Source organism: Larus michahellis, chromosome 8, assembly GCF_964199755.1.
Source record: "Larus michahellis chromosome 8, bLarMic1.1, whole genome shotgun sequence".
Taxonomy (NCBI): Eukaryota; Metazoa; Chordata; class Aves; order Charadriiformes; family Laridae; genus Larus; species Larus michahellis.
The window spans coordinates 39,009,451-39,022,633 of NC_133903.1; the positions used below are offsets into that span (position 1 = coordinate 39,009,451).

At 40.5% G+C, this 13,183-nt stretch overlaps 1 protein-coding gene across 2 annotated transcripts in view; it reads left to right on the forward strand.

Moving 5' to 3' along the window:
* TGFBR3 (transforming growth factor beta receptor 3) overlaps positions 1-13,183 on the forward strand; it is a 121,188-nt gene that overhangs the window by 82,644 nt on the left and 25,361 nt on the right. For both annotated transcript variants that reach the window (XM_074596862.1, XM_074596863.1), the window contains exons 5-7: positions 3,568-3,751; positions 9,443-9,611; positions 11,949-12,096. In XM_074596862.1, coding sequence (XP_074452963.1) covers positions 3,568-3,751; positions 9,443-9,611; positions 11,949-12,096 — 501 coding nt within the window. The remainder of the gene's footprint in view (positions 1-3,567; positions 3,752-9,442; positions 9,612-11,948; positions 12,097-13,183) is intronic.

The window sequence follows — 13,183 nt, forward strand, 5'->3', positions numbered from 1 at the left end:
ATGTCCTCACAACAACAGGAAGAAATAGAGCTGGGGCACTTTTTCCACCCTGCAACCTCTGAAAGTAACCACTGAAGGAGATGAAGTGAGGAGATAAAAATGTATGTGGCAGCAGTTTCTTAATCACCCAGCCGGCTGCGTAATGAGTGCTCAGATAAAAATCGTTGATATATTCCCAAATATTTAAAATATTCTTTGGTTTTAATGCCCTGGCTTATCCTAAGTATGTTAGAGAGAGCTTCTTTTGGTTTGTTCTGAAGAGTAAGTAGTTAATGTTCAAGGCAGGTGTTGAAACAGTGACGGTTGCCTTTTTTGGAAGAGTCTGTTGAATTCTTTCCAGAAAAAATAACGTGCTTGGCTCACTTAACCTTGCCTTAGGTCCATGTAGTAAAAATCCCAACATTGGCAGGCACAACAGAACTCTGCACTCCTTTCTAAAACCTGGTAGTGGAACCAGCATTTCAAATAGACTTTAGTATGTCATTAAAAAAATAAATTATGATAAGCTTCATGTTTATTTAAAGCTGTTTACTGTATGATCGTTTAGCGAGCATGCTTGTGCCAGACTTTTTAGTTGTTCTGCTCTCTGTCTGTCTGTTCCTCCCTAGTAGGACTTAGTAACTTCGGGGTTCATTGATAGGATCTGTCTCGCAGGAAGACATTTGTCATGCCGCAGGATGATGCAGAAGGTTTTCAAGTTTTAATTAGTAATAAGTGGAAAACCAAGTGTATTCTGAGGAAGAAAGTTGCTGTGTTAGCAGACATTTAAATATTTCAAATATCAAGTCAAAAATACGGTGAAAATGCATTATGGCAAGCTGATGCACTTCTTTGGTCGGTATTTAGAAGGAATAATATTTTTCTCTCATACTTTCCTCAAATGTCTTAAAAGATTACATTGACGTTTCTTTACTCTAATACTGACCGTAAAAAAAATAGGAGAAACGTTGTGTAAATGAAAAGCAATTTCTGTACTTGTTGGATAAACCGTAGTATTTTAGAGGTTTGTTCCTGAGAGCGGAATGCCAGCATCTATTCAATATCCCTGCAAAATAGTAACTGGTAAAGTCCTTAAATCTTGCCATTTTTATGCACAGGAGATTTTTCTAGTTAGGACAGGGCACTACAAAGATGTCCCACATGTCTTGGATAGAAAGGACAGCGTGGTGAAGAGGCACTCTGTACGCAATCCCTGCAAGGCCTGTCTTGTGCTATGTCAGTGTCATCCTACAAGACTGTGCACACTATAAAATTCAGTGTGTTAGGAGCATTATAGAGGTGCCCCATAAAACCAGTCCATGGTGTAGCTCCTTCTAAGCAGCGGAAATACAAAGTGAATGCTATTTGCTAAATATGTTTTAAAGATAACCGTGGGGCTCTCCTTTCCTAGTTTTGTAGAATTGGGGGCAGTGGATTTCCTCTAACGGCAGAGTTTGCTTTCTTATTTGAGAAGTATGAGAGAATTGGGAGAATATAGAGTATTCTGTGTTACACTGAATAGAGACGTTCTTCATTTAAAGGAAATGTTTTATGGTAGTCATATTAAAAACAACAAATAAGGAAGATCGTTCGGAATTGAAACAGATGTTAGTTTAAACTTTGAAAACTACTCTGGCAAAAGGATTCCTGAGCTGGTTTTTGTGACAGGTCTGGTCAAATTGAAGTCTGAATTACACGGGCCTTCTTGTACAGGAGAGTAAGTGATGTGTGCATAATAACGCAATAGCTGGAGGCACAGGGAAGAACTCTGATATTCTTTCAGTGTGCCACAGGGTGTAATTTATGTGTCTACTTGAACAAATATTTGTAGGTGCTAAACAAACTGATATATAATGTCATGAAATAGTGTTGGCAACAATAGCTCCAGGGAAGGTAATAGTTAGTTGCCATTAGTTAATTTCTGTAATTGGAACCTGACTTCAGATAATCTCTGTTAAATAATTGCTATTCATGTATTTTGTTGTTTAAAAGGTTAGAGAGATACTTACAACCATTATTCTGTTATAACATGTAAATAATACTCAGGACAGGTTAGAAATTGTTGTGATGTATTTTTCACTCTTCCAATCATCATCATTAGTAGTTTTGGATTTTCAGTTGGAGAAAAAAAAAAAATACTTTTGTTCCACCAAAGAAATCTGGGTTAGTAGAAGGACAGGGAAAGGAAAGGGGGAGGAGAACAGCAGAGTAAGTCACACTTCTTCATGGGCTGCTCTGGAGACAGCACAAGAAAATGGCACTTCTTTCCTGAAGCCTTGTCTACTGCAGCAGCCTGGAAGCAGGGGCTGCGTGTTTTATCTGGGCAAGCACTGCTTACGTACTACTGCAGGGAATATGTCCGAAGAAATCTTCACTGATGCGTTCAAACCTGAAGGCTTTTCATCTTGCTGTGTTTTCTCACCCAAGCACGTGTTATTATTGACTTGATGTTTTAGGTATTAGTGGAAGTGTGCATGGAAGGACTAGCCCAGGTAGGGCATGCAGGCCCCAGCCCTCAAGCAGCTTGAAGGGAGAGACAGTGAAGGGTTATGGCTCCTGAGGTTGGGCAGATGAAGGAATGCTCTTCTTTCACCACTCGCTATAGGGACCTCTTGAGAGCTGGTAAATGTTCTGGAAGTGTTGGCCACATCCCTCTGCAGGGACAAGAGAGCCAAAAAGTTGCTGTTGGGGTGATCTTGCTTTGCAGTAAATCTGGAATGACTTGTTTATCTGTCAAGACCAACGCAAGTTGAAGCAGGTCCCAATCTGAAAGAGAGTCTGATCCTGTGCCCTCTTCTTTTCTTGAATGATGCTATTGCCACTCTGCTGAAGTTGTATTTGAAAATCTTAGGCTTTTCCACAGAACCTGTTACACTTCTACTTACTTGTTTTTACATTTTGACTATTTCAAACAACATTTTAGTTTTTGCAGTCTACCTGAGTTCACATAACCTATTTATAAGGATTTTTCTGAAGATGTATAATTCATCTCTTTCATGTGTTTGACTAAAGAATTTGACCACTTCATGTAAATAAAGCAACAGTAAATATCTGCCCTTTCTCTTAGCCTTTCTCTTTTGTTTCTCTGTTGGCCTTTATCTGTCACTGAGCTTGGACTCATGTTCTTTCTGATTTGGGAGTTACTTCAGCAGTTCCCAGTTTTATGGAGCTTTAGATCCTTCTCTCTCTTCAGTTCCTCAGATCATCTGATTCTTCCTCTCTCCTTTCTTAGTTTTCCTCTTGTCTTACAGCCCTCCCCTCGCCCCCACCGTTCAGCTGCCCTTGCAGCACTGTCGGACCACTTCTGCAGCAGTAAGAACAACTTCATAGAGTGGCTCAGAACCCTTCGTTAGTCAGTTGTCATGTGGACCCCAGCTGGGCTGATGGTTACTTCATTTTCTAAAAACACCTCTGAAAAAGGAATCATTATGCAGACATTAAAACACGTGAAGTTCAGGCATTGTTGGAAATAAGTCTCACTCGCCTTCAGTGAATGCATTTGGGTGTGACAGATTACATTGCTTAAACACGCTGCCTGTCTGTGTGAATAAATGTACCACAATAAAAATATGTTTTTATTCCCATCAGGTGTCTTTAGGTTCCGTTGTTCAGTTTGAGAAAGGAAATTTCTCGTTGTCAGCAGAAACAGAAGAAAAGCTTTTTCCTGAGAAGAACGAACATCTGCTACAGTGGGCCCAGAAGGAATATGGAGCAGTAACATCTTTCACTGAACTCAAAATATCAAGAAACATCTATATTAAAGTAGGAGAAGGTAAAACAAAACAAACCCAACAAAATTGATAGGCACTTCTAGATGGTGAGAAGTCTTGCTGTAGTATTTTTTATTTTACTTTAAACTTTAAACATACCTCTCATTTTCCAAGAGGTGTGATGTAAAAGGAGGAGGCAGAGAAATAAGACCAGGTCTAAAGACCAGACCTTGGATTTAGGCAACTCTTAATGGATTCTGGTGCCTTAATTTTATGCTCATAAATGTAGATGCAATTGGCCAGAATCTTACAGGAGTCAAAGCTTCACCTTTTAAAAGGAATAAACTACTCATAGTAATTGTTTGGTTGTCTTCATCTAAAGGACTGAAGTAGAGAACCTGAGGTAGGGGGTAATTTCTAGAAAGACCTGAGTTATATTTTTTTCAGTATTTGCTTGTATAAGGATCCAGACTACTTTGGGCAAAGAATTAGTGCTTTCTTCACCAACGTAAGTTGCCTCAGTCTGATGTCCTTGTGCATTTTCATCTCAAGGAGCAAGATTTCGTGTCCCCGTGAGCCGCATGCCAAATTCATCAGGTGGCCTAGGAGGTGGGAGAGGACTCCAGCTCCTCAGGGATTTCACAGGCCCACATTAGGGTAGCATTTGGGCTTTTAGCTCTGTAGCTGAGCAATGTTGGAGCAGACTAACAATATGAGCCTCTGCAGCACCTTCTGGCTTGTGCTTTCCCTCAGCTGGCTGCTGGTCACATAGCACGTCGTCTGCAGTGGAGTTCCACCTGAGCTGGTCATGAACCATGGATAACACAAGAGCCAAGGCTCTTCTCTTCACTATATTCTTGGAGCAAGGCAGTTGGTTCAGGAGTCTTTATGCCCTAATTATCTCTGTTCAAGTTAATTTTCTGGAAAATAGAATGTATAGTTAGTAAAAGGAACTTTGCAGGGAGAGCAGACTTTCCTCTATTGTGCAGGAAGGTTGGGGGTGAAATTTTTCTTTTTCGCAGGTATGGGATGTTTTAAGCTGTCAGTGTTCTTTACCTGATGGCCTGCAATTCACTGGTTTTTTTTGTTTTTTGAAGATGTCATCCAAGTTCAGGCTAAAGCAAACATCCAGATTTAGGCTAAACCAAAAGCGAGAATAAAGGCTGGTAAAAGTCAACTGGAACAGATTTGCATTGCAGGTAGTAGTCCAGGTATTTTGAAACTAATTGTTGTCTCTCAAGAAGTTCAGTGGTGGGAAAAGTAGAAATTAATAGAATATTTTATCAATATCCAAGGAGTACTGGTGGGCTCAGCATTTAGTAGCAATAGCAGCCTAATTTAGTAGTACTTCAGCAATGTTTCTAGAGAAACTCCTGCATAGCTGAACTAGTTGGCTACAAAAAAACCCACCCAAAACCTTCTGTGGAGAAAACGTTCTTTCCTAACCACCTGTATCTGATCATTTGATTTCCTAAAGCATGAGGCTTGCCCCCCAAAATCGGAACATGCCTGTGTTGGTTTTATCCAAAGCCTGCCAAATTTGTACAGGATTCCCCTGCGTGATTTTTGTTCTACTTGGCATCAGTCTTGGGTTTTAATGCCAGAAAATCATTCAGAAATATATTTATTAGCTTATTAAAGTGCTCTTGGAACGTATACATGAGAGTAGTGGTCTCCGCGTTGCAGAGATGAACATTTAATTAGATATGTCAAAAAACAGATAAAATTCTGTTTGGTGATTTGCACGTCTCCAGTCAAACGAAGCAGCTAAATAGGAGAGCTTTGCATCATCTTTAGAATGTGTTAAAACACAATTTAATTAGGAGTGAGTACACAAAATGGAGCTTGGCAGGCGACCAAAATAGACAGTTTCTGAGAAGGCTCCTACAAACCAGCTCAGCTGTAACTGAGTTTGATTTAAATTCTTGGCAGAAGAATGAGTATGTGTGGGGGTTATGCATGTGTTCAGGGGTGGGGAGAGGGTCAGTTCTTGAACTGCAGCAGTCGTGCGAGGAGTTCTATGGAAACCACGTGGGACGTGGACCTGGTCTGCTTCTCTGCAGAGTGAATGATGGAATCCCTGGATTCCACAAACCACAGCGTATGCCGATGGACATTTCAGGCTTTTCATACAAATCTCACACTCCTCAAGTGCTTTAGTCGGATGCCCTCAGTTGCCAGCCTGTGAATCAGAGCTAGTATTGCTGATAATGCATTGGTGGTCATGTGAAGTAGTTCCTTTCTATGTGACCAATACAGAATTTAATGGCAGTATTCATGTAATTGTCTATGTTAAAGCTTCATGCAAGTTAGAAAAATATGAAACTGGAAGATGTAACATTTTAGAAGTCGAGGCTGTAGCTGAATACAGCATGCAGAAAATGCAAGCCAGAGAAAAGATCTGAAAAGGGGTGATCTTTCATAGAATATAACTGTTTCTGATGCCATGGGTCTCTGAAATCACTTTTGAAGCTGCAAATGAAAGGCAGCTGAGCGAGCTAGCAAACTGGGTCAGCGCCAAGTGCATCCCAGTCCTCTCGATTCGGAAGAGCGGCCGATCAGATAGAGCAGGGATGGTGAGCACAGTGAGAACTTACAGGGGCCAGAATGAGGGTTTGGAGGAAGGGGGCACAAGAAGTGGGGTTCTCGTTCTTGCTCTGATTTGTGTAGTGAAGGAGACGGCAAAGTGATTGCCGTGATAATCACTGTCAGATTCTAGAAAGCTGGCCTGCTCATGGTGAAAGTGATCTTAGTACACGTTTTTCAGCAGAAGTCAGTTTAATTCCTTCATGCTTCAATAAGATAGGATTGTACAAGTCAGGAAGATTTAGCAGTTAGCTAAATGTTACCTAACGCATCCAGTGCCACCAGTGTAAATCCAGGGCAGATGTGCTAGCCTGGAGGGAGCCTAATTTCAACACATTTCTTAGCTAAATAAGAAAAAAAAATAAAATAGTAGTCAACCATAACAATAACTCGGCTGGAAAATGTACAGTCTGTTTACAGACGGTAACACTGTGCTCCCGTCCTGACAGAAGCTGGAGCTTCAGTCCCGACTGAATTTGTGGCCCGTACACACTGGTGCACGTACCCTGCACACTGGGCTTGCTTGGTTTTATTCCTTGTGCGTGCTTCTGTTGTGTTAGGCTTTAGCTATGCGTCCTGCTGGGGGTGAGTACCGCTGAGAGCTTCCACCCTCCCTCCAGAGACCGCTGCAGCCCTTTTCCTGCTCGCGTTTCTACCCTGCCATTAAATGTCAGTCAAGGTTCTGATCTCCATTGTGCTATGGGCTAGTATACTGCAAAATACACATGAAAAAGCCCCGCCATCAGAGTGGCTGAGGAAAATCCCAAGCGCCTCGCTTATCCCCCGGCTCAGTCTTTGAAAAGCAAAGCTCTGCTTGGATGGCATTTTTATTGCTGAAGCGAACTGCTGCTGCCCAGGGCGCCTGTCCTGGAGAGCGACACCTGGTTAACGGCGCTCATCTTCACAAAAAAACCTCGTGATTTTAAGCTGGGATACTCAACTTTTATCCAGTTTAGCCAAGAGCCTGTGAGTGACGCCTAATTTGTGCAGAATAGAGCAGACGGTGTCTGTCCTCGTCTGTAAAATGGAGGTGCTGCCCACAGAAACTACAGATCCCAGTGTGCAATCCTCCTCCATGCGAGCAGCCTGGCACCAGCCGGAGGGGAAGGCGGCTGCCAGATGCTTCGCACAGCACAACCTCGTGTCTGATTCCATATTGGGAGTCTGTGGAGATTGGAGAGGCACAGGGTCCATAAGATGACTGTTTGCTGGCTGGTTTAGCAAGGTTTTTAATTGATTGCAGGCACCTGCAGTCCCTTTCCAAAGTAAGTAGACAGCCCTGAAACTAAAAAAGAAAAGAAAAAAAGAAGGAAAGGAAGATTAAATGGATCCCCTTTTCTCTTCCAGCCCAGAACTTGGTAACTGGCGCAGGTGAGAGTAAATACATTTTGTTGAAGGAGGGAGGTAAATCTGTACATCAGGTAGTCAGTGACAGAGTTAAAGTTTGGTGCAGAGGAAAAGCGTGCTATCGAGCGGAGGCCCAGGCTGGGGAGCCTCTGTGCTGGTGGCAGCCGGAGCAGCCGTTCTTGAGAGCTCCAGAGACGTTTAATGGAAGTGCCAGGAGCAGGAACCAAGTTCTTTGCGATGGCAAACGATAGCATGTGTGGTAATTATCCACACACTACTCACAGGCTGTTATTTTACGGCTTGAATTGTGTTGTACGGCAGCAGAGAAGCAAATACCTAGTATCTCTGTCTGTGTGTGTATGTGTATATATATAAATTCAAGCTCAGCGTAGACCATTTGGGATCATTTTCCATTCTCTGCTGTTGTGGGAGGAGCTGGCAGAGCTGCAGCTGCGTTCAAGGCTGATCTGGCAGAGTACATACCAGATGTTAGAGGAGCACTTTGCTTGGGCAGTATGAATACTTATAGCCTCATACAGCTTTCATAGATTCTGTAGGGAAGATGTCAAGGTTAACATTCAAAGGCTACTTTGTGTAGGATCAGGAGAAGAAACTCCCCTAATTGTTTCTGCAGCGGCCGGGGTCACAGGAGTCTGGTCTCCCTGTGGAGTTGTGTACCACACACAGATGCACTTCAGGGGTGACATTTCAGCTCTCATTTAGGGAGCAAATGTTAACAGTGGTCTCAGCTCAGCTTTTAAGAGTTCGTCCACAGTTTTGCATTCATAATCCATTATATTTGATTTTTTTTTTCTTTTTTCTGTCTTGCTACTGACCTTAATAGGAAAGCCGCCTTTGTAAAGCAAAGGTCAAAGAGCCAACCATTTGGAATTATATTCTTACAGGACTTTGTGTCTTTGAACATGATACTTAGTCCTTCTGTGTATTATGACAATTCATATATAAAGCTATCTCAGAAATACAATCTATTCCTATTTTTCAGTGGAAATATTGCTTCTTGGCATACAGCAATGTAGGCTGTGCATAAGAACGTCATACCAAGTGACTAGTTTTTATGTTTTGCATTGTATGCTAGTTAATGCTTGTGATCAGCTAGGCAGTTAAAACCAAACAAAGAGATTGAATATCTACTCTACAATTTCTTCATTTCAGTTATGGATATTGTGGTCAGGCTTCCTTAACATCAACAACTGATTTCATCCTTTTCTTGCTATATTCAGTTTTCTGTGCTCAAGAGAACTGCAGTATTTCTGGACAACACTGACTAAAAAATATAAAGAAGAATATATTGAGTAAGGAAATGGAAAATACTTTCTGTAGTCTCTTAAGTATGCTAGGTTTATAATAAAAGGAATAAAACATTTCTAAAGGGAGAAAGAATTGATCACAGAAGTTTTCTATCAGTTAATTTCAAAAGAAAGAAATCTTTTTTTTAAAGATGCAAGGAACAAGTTAAATGTATTTTATTCCTTTTGAAAAATGCTCACATATTTTGCTTCAGTATTGTTTTCAGATTTCTTTGTAGGGATTTTTCTTTTATTAAATATTTAAATCTGTGAATGGTTTCTGTTTTACATCAGAGATGTGGTGTGTTGTTGCAACAGTGATCTCCCTTTAAATATTATGTTGATTTGTCATAAGTGCTTATGATAGGTAATAGATATACCTTTTAGCCTAAAGACCTATATCATAAAACATAGTGCCACACTGAAGTAGACAGTACATACATGCATGTAAGCTGATAACTATGTGTAAGGGTGTATGTATTCTTTTTTTTTTTTTTTTTTTTCCTCTTCCAGATCAAGTTTTTCCTCCCTCGTGCAACATAAAAAAGAACTTTCTATCTTTAAATTACCTTGCGGGATATCTACAACCAAAAACAGCAGAGGGGTGCCTTATGTCTAACTTAGTCCAAGAAAGAGAAGTTCATATCATTGAACTAATCACTCCAAATTCCAATCCATACAGGTAAAGTATTGTCTAAATAGACTAAATCTGCTTGAAATCACAGCTAAAGATTTCACCTGTCTATTGAAAATGAACTGAAAGTAGCCATTTCATCCTTTTGAGAAGAGCTTGGACCTTAGTACTTTGCCTTAAATAGAAATCAATTCTTCAGTGTGTAAAGATATTGGATTCTGCTTCACGATCCCAGGATTTTTCTGGACAAGACTGCAAAACACGTTTTTTGCGGACTGTATCCTGCCCCTCTTCTTGCTCAATCAATCGCATTTTTCCAAGAATAAGGTGAATAACAGAATATGAATAAGGGCAGCATCTGATGTACAGGGTTTAAGATGGGACCACTGTAGGAGGATGTGAGAGAGAGGTTAAAAGTAATCTTGACCTGTCACAGGTAGGGATGACTGGCAGCAAGGCCTAGGGCAGTGGCTCCCAAACAGTTCTCCAGAGGTTGCAAGTGATCTCCAGTCCACAGTAATTGTTCCACAGTTGGTCTGCAGAATCATAACAGTATTTTCTGTCAAGTTTCCAGTTGAGTTTAAGGGATAGTCTGACAATTGCGAGAAACGTTAAGGGTTGACAGTGGTCTCCTGACCAAAAAAGTTTCTAACTAGTGGTTAGGGAAAACTACTTAACTCTCTGTAGATGTTACGAGGATTATCTAAATTGTCAAAGGTACCTTGGAAGATAAGACGTTTAAAACATTGATCCTTTGCTGGTTTCTCCTAGGTCTTAGTGGGAGCATGTGGATGGCATTTGCTTCAGATAGTCATACCTGGAAAAGCTCTTCTTAAGTGCCGAGTATGGTTGCTAGAACAAAAATTTGCTATGAAACTTAGATGGTTTTCCCTTTTGCAAGAAGTACAATTTCATGAGAGATAAGGTAGACTTAAAATCCAGTCTGCATACTGCAGACACTGGATATCCAGCATTGTCCAGTCGTGCTCCTCCTGCAGTTACATTTGAGCACATCCCATCCCTAATGAGGAAATCACACAGGGAGACAGAGGTGGGAGGGGAGGGGTCTTTGCAAGAAGAGTAATGATCTCATTGCAAGATGGTGAATCCAGAGCCTGAGACTATTCTTGCCTACCAACCTTGGGAGAGTAAGGAAGCTCTGAGATGTAGTGGAAGCGCAGTAGGTAAGTGCAAATGATCTGCCTCTGTGTGGAGAGAGCTGCAGCCCCATCCTGAACAGAGCTGTTCTTTAGCATCAGCATCGTCCCAAGTCCCTTGCAGAGTTACGCAATGACAGCCCCGTCTCCAAGCCCTCTGGACTTTTGGCTTTGGCTGGTAGTAGATAGGAATTTGTTTTTCAGATGATAACACTGCAAAATGTTTAAATGTTTTGTTATTAAAAGTAAAAAAGTAATAAGTTAAATTCCTCTTGCTTCGTTCTTAGTGTTATGTATTATCCACAGCTATCTTTACAAAGTTTATATCCACAAAGAAACATACAGAAGCTGAGCTGGGCATGTGTAAAACTGCAGGAGGGGAAACGGAAGTCCCAAGATAACTAAGTCTCAGTGCAGAATATTAGTTGAAACCTGTTACTTGGGGATGGGCACGTTCTTGTGACATGTGGCCCCATAAGATGATCTGGAAGTAAAGGGTTTTCTGTTGAAACCACTTTTTTTGCACGATGAGATGTTATTGATGGGTACAAAGCCATTTGCTCTACTTATTTTACTGAGATCTTGAAAACCTGGATAGTGTTCATCTATTTTCCAGCAAGGAGTAGGCTGAACATCTGTTTTCTTTTCTTTTCTTTTTAAAGTAAGTATTTATCCAGAAGTATTGGAAACTGAATACATGGCTTAATTCCTCAACACACGCAAGATCCTATGCAAAGTAATTTCCACAATTTAACTACCGAGGCAGAGACACTCCCCAATATAGTATTTATGCATTTTTTTGGTATTAACCTGCTTAATTTGTCTGTTTGCCTTTTTAAAGGTATTATTTTGAGCTTTAATACAGTTATAGCCAGAGGAAACTGAAACAGCAATATTTAGACGCTGTCGCAGTGAAATAAGAAAACAATATTTACTTTATAAAGCAAATTGCTAGTCATATAACTAACCTGCTCTAAGTAATCATGCTACTTGTAAACAAGAGACAAAAGTATTATTTGTCTAAAAAGTATTTGTTTCTATTGTTATGCAAAATCATTTAAGCGTATGAGGAATAACAATCTGTTTTGCACATGTTGTGTTGCCTGGGATAATCTCCAGCATTTTAATCAGCTGGCCAGACAGTGGAAACATGATGGATTGGAAGAAGGTTGATAGCTGAAAATTTCTGGCATTCTGGTCTAACTTTCTCTCTATTTTCCACATGCAGTGCTTTCCAGGTGGATATAATTGTTGACATTAAACCATCTCAACCAGGCGCCAAACTTGTCAGAGACGTCGTACTTATCCTCAAGTGTAAAAAGTCTGTCAATTGGGTTATCAAGTCGCATGATGTCCAGGGAAAGCTGGAAGTGATTGTAAGTTAAGGCACCTTTGTTTTTTTGCTGCAACAGTATGGAATCCATTTAAATGTGATACAGTGCTAGATCATATTGATTTCTGAATGTTTTCTCTCTTAGCTGCTTTTTTAATTATTACTGCCTTCCAAGGAGTAAATACAGAAACTATATATTTTTTTCTCATTAACTTTTAATATATGGGCTATTAAACTGACCAGCACATCACAGAAGCCAAGCCAGGTGGTTAGTGCAAGGATTTAGGGTCTATGTCTTTTCGACTTCTGTTGAAGAACCCTAAACACCCGGTTGGATGTTCATCTCCCTTTTTGCTCTTACTTTGGTGAGTGGATCTACAGGTTCATCTCAGAAGTTGGAAAGATGCCTATGAGTGCAGAATGGATAATCCTCGATATGCGACACACACCCATGTCCCTTTACAAGTGAAAACTTTTTTACTCCTTCCACTTGTGGTTGTAGTACTCTGTAGCCCTCTTCCCTGCCAGTACTTCCGTCCCCAGCAAGTGTTTGGTCACCTCTCCTCGGACTGCAAATAATAAGTTTTTAAAAAATTAAACCCAGGATCTCTAAAGCTGAACTTCTGAAACTATACTTACACATAATTGAAGGTTCTGATTCAGAATGATTTTTTTTTTTTTTGTACAGGCTTTCTTGCTCAGCGGCATTTCTACTAAGAAAATGTGTTTTCCCTTGCTCTGAAATAAAGAAATAAATAAAATTGGACTGATCTTGCAGCCGATAAATGTGTGGCCTATTTCTGTCTTAAGTGATCAGTTAGGAGCATGTTGTACAGTTGAACCAAATGTTTGCTCAGGACCACCCAGTGGCCTCCTGATTAACAATTTTGCAGTAACTCAGATATATTTTCAAACTCCAGCTATCTGTCTTTATAAGAATCTTACTCTGCTTAGTAGCTTTCTCCTTTTAATGTGTGCAAGGGCAATTCTGACAGGATCCAAAGGATGCTTGATCTAAATCTTCTGAGAGGACAGATTGGTAGGCAGGATTTCATGCTAGATTTTGAGAGTAAGGGAAATAAAAGGAAATAAATTATGTTACCTTTTGATCCCTGATACATCTTTATCTT